The sequence below is a fragment of the Peromyscus californicus genome, unplaced genomic scaffold, assembly GCF_007827085.1.
Source record: "Peromyscus californicus insignis strain IS unplaced genomic scaffold, ASM782708v3 Scaffold_23__1_contigs__length_62951481, whole genome shotgun sequence".
Classification (NCBI taxonomy): Eukaryota; Metazoa; Chordata; class Mammalia; order Rodentia; family Cricetidae; genus Peromyscus; species Peromyscus californicus.
The window spans coordinates 17,121,033-17,131,790 of record NW_026294534.1 but is presented as its reverse complement, the minus strand read 5'-3'; the positions used below and the strand labels follow the sequence as shown (position 1 = coordinate 17,131,790).

At 39.8% G+C, this 10,758-nt stretch overlaps 1 protein-coding gene across 1 annotated transcript in view; it reads left to right on the top strand.

Annotated features, from left to right (window-relative positions):
- The first annotated feature begins 291 nt into the window (after positions 1-291).
- The window catches only part of LOC128119456 (A disintegrin and metallopeptidase domain 3-like), a 46,111-nt gene continuing 35,644 nt past the window's right edge, over positions 292-10,758 (top strand). Inside the window, exons 1-4 of the mRNA XM_052752843.1 lie at positions 292-441; positions 2,250-2,305; positions 6,634-6,712; positions 10,624-10,700. Coding sequence (XP_052608803.1) covers positions 292-441; positions 2,250-2,305; positions 6,634-6,712; positions 10,624-10,700 — 362 coding nt within the window. The remainder of the gene's footprint in view (positions 442-2,249; positions 2,306-6,633; positions 6,713-10,623; positions 10,701-10,758) is intronic.

The following is a 10,758-nucleotide window of genomic DNA, read 5'->3' as shown; positions in this document are numbered from 1 at the left end:
AGTGAAGATACTGCTGGGCAGGGGACCACTTGTCAACAGGCCACCCGCCTTGCGGGCTTCACCCCCTTTGCTCTTGAAGTTCAGAACAAGGCTAGTGAAGGTGCCCAGAGCCCACCCAGTGTCCAGGGTCTAGGGGTCCATCTCTGCCTGATGGTTGGAGGACTCTGACTCAGCCCAAAGACCATTGACCCTCATTTGCTGACTTTCCGCAATGAGGAGAGCATTCGCCAAGTGCGGGGAGAGGAAGGTGGTTCCGGAGAGGGAGGGAGCGAGATAGAGAGAGGGCCCCACATGTCCCCTGTGTTCCCTTGGCTAGAGAAGAGCTTAGCCAAGACGGTGCTCACTGCTGTACTTCCTGTGTCCCTCTCTGCAGACTCTGAAACACCACTTCTGCAGACCATAGTGCCACAGAAAATCGAGAGCAGCATCAACGATGCCAAGGTAGCAGACATGCACGTCATTAAGAAACCGGATTTTTGGAAAATGACGGGCGTTTATTTGTATCCCACTTCTGGCCCACATCAGTAAATTCCTCTACAGCCTCTTTCAAATCCTGGTTATGCCTGATTTAGTGAGATAAAGACTGGTGATCCGAGGGAGGGCAAATGTCTCCATTTTCTTTGATTTTCCAAGTAGTGTATGAACAGTGCCCAACTGTTCTATGTGAGACTCAAGTGCTCTAACTTCCGGTCCCCACGCTGCCGTATACGGCTTACTGAACTCAGAGAAAACACACACACTAATTATATGTTCTTACACGTGAGACTACACTAAATTTTACCCTGTATCATGATTTTTAAACTGGCAGCATAAAAGTCTCCAGGCCTGTAAATGCACACGTATGTAAATCCTTTGGAAATCGAAACAGTAAAGTATAAAAATTATAAAATTATTTTAAACAATGCAGAGAGGTGTATAAAATGATCGTCCATCCATATAAGTCTGAGGTACTAATTTTAACCCATTGAATATTTAGTCACATATATTTTTATGACTGTATGTGGCAATATTGTTTTTCTACTTCTACATTGTTACCTGGTATATGTATAAAACTTCTGACCAGCAGATAGCCTTGCATTTTCCCAGAGTCGTTTCCACAGGACCAATGGGGAAGCAGTTAAAATTTTTTAGCAAAGTAGATCAGAATGTTTTCAGTGCTTTCCAAGTCAGACAATTGTTTTCTACAAAGTTAATACACTGATTTAATCAGCATCATTTCATAGTGTCTTCAAATCTTATTACAATCTTTCTCCTTTTCTATTCTTAAACAGATATTTTAATTTAATATATAACATGAATGTCATCTTGCCTAGTTTTATAACTAGCCTCTTAGAATTTGACAATAGGCAGTATTCAATATGCAAGTCAATAAAATTTCATAGATAGTATTCAATAAAATTTCACATTCCAAACCATGAACTAGCATTTAAATGATATCTTTATTTAGTCTTTGAAAAGTCCATAAATGTATATGATATATCTTGATCATGTCCAACCCCACTCCCTCACAGCTCCCTGTGGCCCCCACCTTTTCTTTAGGTTTTTAAGTTGATTTTTGAAAAAGATGTATGCATATTTTCTCTTCTAATTACTCTGTAGCACACACGTGTCTCATTTGCACCTGTCTGTGGGTTTCACTATAAGGTCTCTCCATAACATTTTATTTTCTCAGGCTATAGAAACAGACATTATAAAATGCATTTTCCAATTGTTTATCTTTCAGTTTATAGGAATGAAAACACCCTGTATAGTTAACTGTGTATATCAATCTTGCGCATAATGGCTGCCACCATTTACAATGTGGGTATATTTCATGCCTTCTTTCGAGTGTCTATGGTCCTGGTGTCAATTTGTAGTAGAAGACATTTGTGTTTCATTGGTTCCCCCTTTAGGTCCAGTGATGACAGTAATAAAGGTAACAGTAGAGGTGATAGCAGTGATGGGTGAGAAAATATAGCTTAAAGTTTGGGGTCTTTTGTGTGTTATTTTGCTAATTCATAACAAAATGAGGAGGGAATTTGGAAGCGGGGAATAAAGCATGAATTGGAAAGGGTATCTATGTGTAAGAAAGAAGCATGAGAAACAGTAGAGACTATATTATGGATCATTTCAATTTTGGGATATACAGGCTCTAATGTCTGGTCCTATAAAACATGTACCTACATAAATCATAGCTTGTTACTTTGAAGGAGGTGGCATTTCTAATAATGGCTTTCTCTCTCTCTCTCTCTCTGGACACTTTGCCGCAGGTCACTTACTTGGTCAGAATTGAGGGGAAAACATACACATTCCATCTTGAAAAACAGTAAGTCAGTAAGAGTTCACTCTGTCAAACAGCTGTCTCCAGCTGCCCTTCTTCAACCACTCCCTAAGCTGAGCAAAGACACCCCGTTTACTTGGCATGCTCTATCTTCTTTAATATTCACGCGGAACTGAGATTTTAAATCCAATAATCTATGTTCTAAGTTAATGATGTCTTAAGACACATTCTGATAAATGAAAATTACCGAAGTCCTTAAAGCAAAACCATGCACACAGTCATGAAAGCCATAGTTGTTACCTGCCCATGTGTGATTTTGTACCTGCATACATTGTTTTGCATAGTTTTGGGATTTCAAGCATCTTACTGAGTACACTACACATGCCTTAGAAATTTGGAGACCAGGCCAGAAAAATAGCCCAGCCTAGGAAATCAGGTAGACCTTGTAAATACTAAAGTGCGGCTTACATTGCAAACATAGGCAAAACATGCCTAGGCTATGGCTTAGAGAGAATGAAAACTTGAGTCATCAAAAACAGTGAGCTGACATCAATTGTGTGGTCATGCGCTGCACAGGAGTAAAGCAGCATGCTCCTCTACAGCTGTACATAGTGAAGATCTAGGGTGCATATCCCTCACTGCTCCAGTGCTAGCTCTCCCCCCCCTCACTGCTCCAGCTCCCTCCCCCCACTGCTCCAGCCCCAGCTCCAGCCCCCTCCCCCTTTCTACCTTATGTTCTCTGCTCAAGTGCTGCTGTTTCTTGATTATACATTCTGTTATGCTCAAATGGTATTGCCAACCCACAATTGTGTTTCTCCCATTTCGCTCCAATATATAGTTTTGACTTCCCTCCTTTCTCCCTTTATTCTGTGAGGACGCCGGTGGCATTAACCTTGTATACAACCTTCCATCATTGTCTATATTTTGTCTTTATATAGAACTTACGGAAACGTATAAAAAGGTTTTTTTTTTTTTTTCCCACACACAAATGTGTACGTTGTTTTGTAACTGTCTGTCCTTGTTTGACAGTGTGCAGGATGCACTTTCTTCGTGTGGGTGTATGTCTCATAACATTATTCCATATACGATTTTTAGTATAGAGTGTAATAGGTGATAAGGTCCTTTACAGAGATTGTCTTGATGGATTCCGGAAATCATATTAACAATTAGAATCTTGCCATGCTCAAATAGGCTCATTTGTGACTATGACACTTACTTTGGCCAAAGAGAAGCTGAGTGACGCCGCAGAGGTTGTAAAGGGCTCTTGTGTCTGTTTTTATGCTAGTGCCATACTGTTTTTATTACTATAGCTCTGTAGTGTCACTTAGAGTCTGGGAGGGTGATACCTTCAGCAGGGTTTTGTTTGTTTGATTTCTAATTGTTCAGGATTGTTTTGGCTATCCTGGGTCTTTGACTTTCCATATAAAATTTAAGATTGTGTTTTTCAATTTCAGTGAAAAATTGTGTTGAAATATATTGCATCTGTAAATTTCTTTTGGTAGGTGATCATTTTCAGTATATTGATCCTACCAATCCATGAGCATGGAAGGTCTTTCTATTTTCTGATATTATTTTAAATTTTTTCATCAATGTCTTAAATTTCCATTGTACAAGCTTTTCACTTCTTTGGTTAGATTTATTCAAAGATTTTTTTTTTGAGGCTATTGTCAATGGTCTTGTTTCCCCAATTTATTCTTGGTGCTGTTTGTTTATAGGAAGGCTACTGTTTTTTGTTTGTTCATTTTTTTTGGTGTGTGTGTGTGTGTGTGTGTGTGTGTGTGTGTGTGTGTGTGTGTGTGGATTTTGTATCCTGCTAAATGATAACTCTGTTTACCAGCTGTGGAGGTTTTCTGGTGGAATCCTTTTGGGTCTTTTATGTGTACGATTATAGCATCTGAAAATAAAGCTGCTTTGACGTCTTCCTTTCTAATTTTCACCCCCTTCATCTCATTCAGTAGTCTTAATTCTCTAGCTAGGAATACAAACACTATATTGAACACTGATGGAGAGAGTCAACATCCTTGTCTTACACCTGCTTTTAGTGGAAATGTTTTGAGTTTTTCTCCATTGAGCAAGATGTTGCTCTGGTCTTGCTGTCAATTGTCTTTATTGTGTAGAGATATGTCTCCTGTATCCCTAGAGTCCCCAGAACTTTCATCATGAAGAGAGGTTGCATTTTATTAAAGGCCTTCTTATGTTTAATAAGATGATTTAGGTCTGTTCATGTGGTAGTTTATGTCTATGAATTGATGTATGTTGACTGATCCTAGGATCTCTGTGATAAAAGCCAGCTTGGTCATAGTGGCTGCTCTTGTGATGTTTTCTTGAATTGGGTTTCCAAGTATTTTACTGAGAATTTTTGCATCCAGTTTCATCAGAGAAAGGCCCATAATTTTCTTTTTGTGTTGGATCTTTTGTCCGTTTTGATAGTAGGGTATTAGTACTGATTTCATAAAAATAATTCACAAGTGTCCCGTCAATTTCTACCTTATGAAGTCATTTGAGGAGCATCGGATTAGGTTTTTTTTTTGTTGTTGTTGTTTTTTGTTTTAAGGTCTGGAAGAATTTTACACTGAATCCATTTGGCTCCAGGTTTTTGTTTTTGTTTTTGTTTTTAAACTTTTGGAGATTTTTAATTACTATTTCTATCTCATTGAATGTTATGGGATTAGCTTTGGCAGGCTGTATATATCCAGAAATGCAAATATTTTTTGCTATTGAAGCTCCAAGGGCACAATTGGTTAGCAAGGTACTTCTAATTTAGATTTTTTAAAGTGTGTTGTTATGATTCTCTGAATTTCCCAGTGTTATAATATCTCCCACTTCATCTTTAATTTTATTATCTGGATACTTTATTTATTTAGGTTAAATTGGCCAAAGGTTTATCAATCTTGTTAATCTTTTCAAAGAACCAATTCTTCCTTTCATTAATTTTTTGTATTTTTTTTCATTTCTAGTTCATTAATTTCAACCCTGATTTTGATTATTTTTTTCCCACTTGGTTTGGGGGTATTGCTTATTCTAATATTTCCAAGGCCTTGAGGTGTAATCATTCTATTATGAAGGATCTCTCACATTTCTCAATGCAGGCCCTTAGTGCTATAAACATACTTGCCTGCCTCTGTGCTCCATAGACTTTAGAATGTGGTGTTTTCATTTTCATTTACTACTTTTAGGAACCTTAGACTTCCTTCTTGATTTCTTCCTTGACTCAACGGTTCAGTAGTCCATTGTATAGTTTCCACGAGTTTGTGTGTTTCTCTAGTTTCTGTTGCTGATGACATCATCTCCATTTTCCTCTATTTGTTAAAACTGGCTTTGTGTTCTACAGTGTGGTCAATTTTGGAGAAAGTTCTATTGGCTGCTTAGAAGAATGTATATTCTTTAGTGTCTGGGTGGAGTGTTCTGTAGATGTCTGTTATGTTTGTCTGGCGAGGACCCTGACATAAGTCCATACTCCTAAAGCTACCTGATCTATGACAAAGAGACCAAAAATACACTTTGGAGAAGAGACATTATCTTTAAAAAATGTGGCTGGTCAAATTGCATGACTACATGTAGAAGAATGAAACCAGAGCACTATTTCTCAGCCCACAGGAAATTCAACTTCAAATGGCTTTAAGACTTCAATGTAAGAACGAGTTCATTGGCACAAAAAAAGGGTGTCAGTAGTTGGAAGCATTAAAACCAACAGTTAATGAATGGGACTTCGTGAACCTAAAGTTTCTGTACAATGAAGAACACTGTCACTGCAGTAAGAGGAAGCCTGCAGAATGGGAAATACATATTTAACAGCTGTCTATCTGAAGATTAGCAACTAGGATATATAAGAACTAGAACAAATAAGCAAGCAAAATGCTAAACCTCCAGGAAACAAACAATAGTTTAAAAATGGAGCATGGAACTAAACAGTTCTAAGAAGATGCAATAGAAATAGGTATTAAGGATGCTGAGATGGTTTGTAATTTTATGAAAACCATCTGTTGCTGATTTATAATCCACCCATTCTACTCATTAGCAAATACTAAAGTTATCATACCATGAGATTTATTTGTGGTTAACACAAACTAAAACGGAGATGAGAAGATGTGGTTGTGAGCACCAGTTCACTATATAAAATTCGTCATAGCCCTATGCTGGTCCCTGGTTTTAGTTCTAATGATTATCTTTAAGTTTTTACATATCTAATATACCATTAGAACATAAGCTAGATAATGAGAAGACAGTTCTATTTAGTTTTCAGATACTTGGATTTGTAAAATTTCCACTGTAGTTTCATTATTCTGAAAGTTGTTGTTAATGAGCTATTAAACCTATACATTGTTATTAATGATATATATTATAATGAAATGCCATTATTTTGATTGAAATAGGTCATTTTTGCATCCACGTTTTATGGCCTATTCGCATAGCAAGTTAGGAACATTGCAACTGGATTACTCTTTAATAAAGGTAAGTTTAGACTAATGCTGTGTTCGGGGCTTTTTTATATGTGTGTATAGTGGTGTTTTCTCCCTTATATACCTATAGTTTTAAATTTAGAAATAGTTACGCAAACATTTATATAGAGATTATATATGTTCCTACACATGTATGGATTCACATGATATGTTACCTTTAGAAGTTGGTTTTTGCATTTTAAACTTATTTCTAATTAAAATATTATATTACTTGACCTCTCCCTGTCCCCACCCCCAACCTCACTTCCTTCTGCCTGTGGTGACAATAGCAAGGTATCATGAAGGAGCCTAGGCTGGTGGTAAAATCGCAATCCTCCTGCCTCCACTCTTTTTTTTTTTTTTTTGGTTTTTTGAGACAGGGTTTCCCTGTGTAGCTTTGAGCCTTTCCTGGAACTCATTTGGTAGCCCAGGCTGGCCTCGAACTCACAGAGATCCGCCTGGCTCTGCCTCCTGAGTGCTGGGATTAAAGGCGTGCGCCACCACTGCCCCTGCCTCCACTCTTAAGTGTTGGAGTTGCAGGTTTGTGTTTATCACAAGCAACTTAGATTCATTATTTAAAAAATATGCAGAAGGTGCCGCTGTTGGGAAGAAAGAGAAAGGCCTTCTAATCTACAGTGCTGTTGGTCAAACAGATCCCAAATCCAAATCCCCTGTGTAAACTGCTAGGAAAGCACACTGAATCCAGTGACTGCCCTGGAAGACTGGAACCCTGAAATCACTTATCTGAAAGTATGATTAAACCAGTTCTGAAGACATCAGAAGTCTGAGATGGAAAAGAAAAGGCAGGTCGAGGGGCAAGGCATCCCGAAAGGTTGGGAACGTTGTCTCACAGATCCTGAACAGTGGAGGAGACTGTGGGAACCACCATACAGAAAGATGGTAGGAAAATGGTGAGAGGAGACTCCAAAAGCAGATGGCACACAGATCAACCCAGGAGGAGGAGTGGGTCGGGGAAATGAGGCAGCACCCATAGGCTCTCAGATGCGAACAATGGGCTATTGCATGAGGGATTCAAAAACAACCTTGAGGTTAAAGATCTTGGAGCACCTTGTACACCACAGTATCGGAGCTGAAGGGGAGGCGACTAGATGTCTGCACTTTACAATTAATTCTGATGAACATTTATTAGTTGTATACACTAACATGGCCTAGTGTGGTATTTCAACCTCTGTATATCATGTGCATTGAACAACTCCCGCTTCCCTTTATCCATTCTTTTTAGCTCTCCCCAGCTCCTAGCCACCACTGCTCTAGATTCGGGTTTACCTTTCTGGCTTCCACATATGACAGAGAATACATGGTACTTGTCTGAATGGGCTTGGCTTATTATTATCATTGGAATTATTGTTATTGTTGATGTTGTTAATGGAAGTAAGGTCCCCACTTCCACTCATCTGAGTGAGATGAGATTTAAATTTCTTTATGTCAATAATATTCCTCACTCCGTGTGTGTGATGTCATGGTTTGTTTCCATTCGTCAGTTGAAGAGAGACCTCGACTCATTCCATATTTTAGCTATTGTGAGCAGTGTTTTCCCAACCATGGTGTGCGGGTAGGTGTCTTTAGAATGCTGGTTTCCTTTCTTCTGCATGTATAACCAGAGTGGGGGTAGCTGGGTCTTGTGGTAGATCTAGCTTAGTTGTTTTTTATTGAACATGTTTTTTTTTTCATACACTATATTCTGATTATGGTTCCTTTCCCCCAGCTCCTCTCAGATCCTCCCCCTGCCTCCTCTTTCTACACCCTTACCTGTTCTTGTTCTCTCTCATTAGAAAACTGGCATCTAGAAAAGATAAAATTAAAAACAAACACACAGAATTGGACAAAACAAACAAACAGAAAAAAAGGAGCCAAAGAAAAAGCACAAGGAACACATATAGATCCAGAAGCACACATATTCACCCGAACAGAAATCCCATAAAAACACAGAACTGGAAGCCACAATGTATAAACAAAAGACCTGTAAGGTATATATGTATTTTTTTAAAAAGCCCAGGCAAAGCATTATGAGCCCCCCAAATGGAGGGGACATGCTTCTGCCATGGTCACCCCCAGGAATGGAGTGTTGAGTTTTGCATTGTCAAGGATAATGTTGACCATAGACTCATGCATACTTTTTAAAGGGAAATTTATTCATTATATTATTGTGCATGCACACATGTGCAGCGAATGCCTTCAGTTAGTCAGCCATTTTACCTGCCCTCAGACGAGAGAGTTTTATAATTTGTATCATTTGAGTTTAAATCTGTACACTTGAGTTTTTATATGAAACCTAGGAATGTTTAGTAAATAATACTTGATTGTTTACTTTTTGAGAATTTTGGTGTAACACCTTTTAATCATTTTCACCTGCACTCCTCCAGCTACTCCTAGCTCCAACCTTCTTTTCTACCCACCAAACTTTGTGTCCTCCTTTTCATTTAAATCCGTCAAGTCCAGTTTGGGCTCCCCTTGGAGGCACAGCCTTTCCCTGGAGCTTGTGGTCAACTCACCAAATGCTTCACTCTCAAAAACATCGACTCTCAGCCTTCCAGCGAATCCGTTGGCAGTAGCTCCTTGTCTCCATGCCTACCTCCCATCTCCAGGCTGCAGTTTGGCCTGACTCCAGCTTGCACAGGTCTTGTGCCAGCTGTCACAACTGCTGTGAGTTCAAGTGCGGCTGGCCCCTGAGTGTGTGCTGCACGGGTTGTGGGAGGCTCCCGGGACAGACAGGACGGTCTCTGGCTCTCCTCTCGTTATTTGCTGACCTTGTGCTTCGCTGTCTTCCTTCTGTCTGAGTGACTGACTTTTGCTGTGTAGATGTTGGGTGACATCTTACAGGAAGGCAGTCAAGAGATCCCTTGGAACTCTTCTTTCCTGTGGTTAATTGTGGATCAGGAACTAGATCACCCTCTACATCTTTGGAAAGGGCTGTTGGTATCACTCAAGGGGCAGGTTGCTGCTCCTGTTGCTTAGCATGCAACACAGAGCAGATCTCCCTGTCTGGGCAAAGCCCTGTAGTGTGAGTGCGCTGAGCATCGTGCAGAAGGTGTATGTTGGGCTTATATGGGCTCTAATGACTACCCTTGTGGCTAGATCCAGCCTGCTACTCTAATTGATGGGAATGGGGTTTAGGATGGGGTTTATGTCATGTTAAATGGAGATTCATGCCTGGATGCTTTTAGTATATAGATACATTTGAAGGAGTCAGCGTGTTGGAAGTGAAGTTTCACAGTGTTAGGAACCTGGAAATTACTACAATTTAGAGTTAGGAGGAAGAAGAACTCACTAAAGGGATTATTGTGGGAAAGTTTGGGAATCAGTAACCTTGATGAAGTCAATGAGAAAGAGTTTGAACTATTGATGATTAATTATCTTTCTAGTGAGATAGTAAGGGAATGCAAGGGGGACAAACGTCAGCCAAACACTTACGGACTTGCAAGATGGCTCTGTGTGTAAAGTGCCTCCTGTGAAGCTTGGTAAACTGAGTCCCATCTCTGGGTCCCACGGGGTAGAAGGAGCAAATGACCTCCGAACGCTCGCTGTGACAGGTGCACACAGACATGCAACATCAATGAACAAGTACTTAAAAACCCTTTTTGCGTAACCCAGAAAAAATGAATGAAATGTTTCGTGATTGAACTCAGCCAGATGTTACAGATCATAAGCTAGTATGTATAAACTGTACTCTTAGGCAATCTTGCTAAAAAGGAAAAGATACAGATAAATAGTGGTCAAAAATCAAAGTTATAGCAAGAATATCTCAGAGAGAGGGAAATAATCATGGCGCAGGAAGGTGCTGAGGAAGCATGTGCGGGGAGATGGACACAGAATGCAACGGCTGAATGTGGGCATTTGCTATTGTCAGGAAGCGGGCACGACCCCCAGGGCTTCAGCCATATCATTTTTTCTGTCCCGTCTTAGGGTCATTGCTTCTATCAAGGACACGCTGTGGAGATTCCAGCATCGACTGTGACCCTCAGCACTTGCTCAGGTCTCAGGTACCATTCTGGAAGTGCGAACTAAGACTGTATGTCAACCTTCAGCTTCACCATCTTC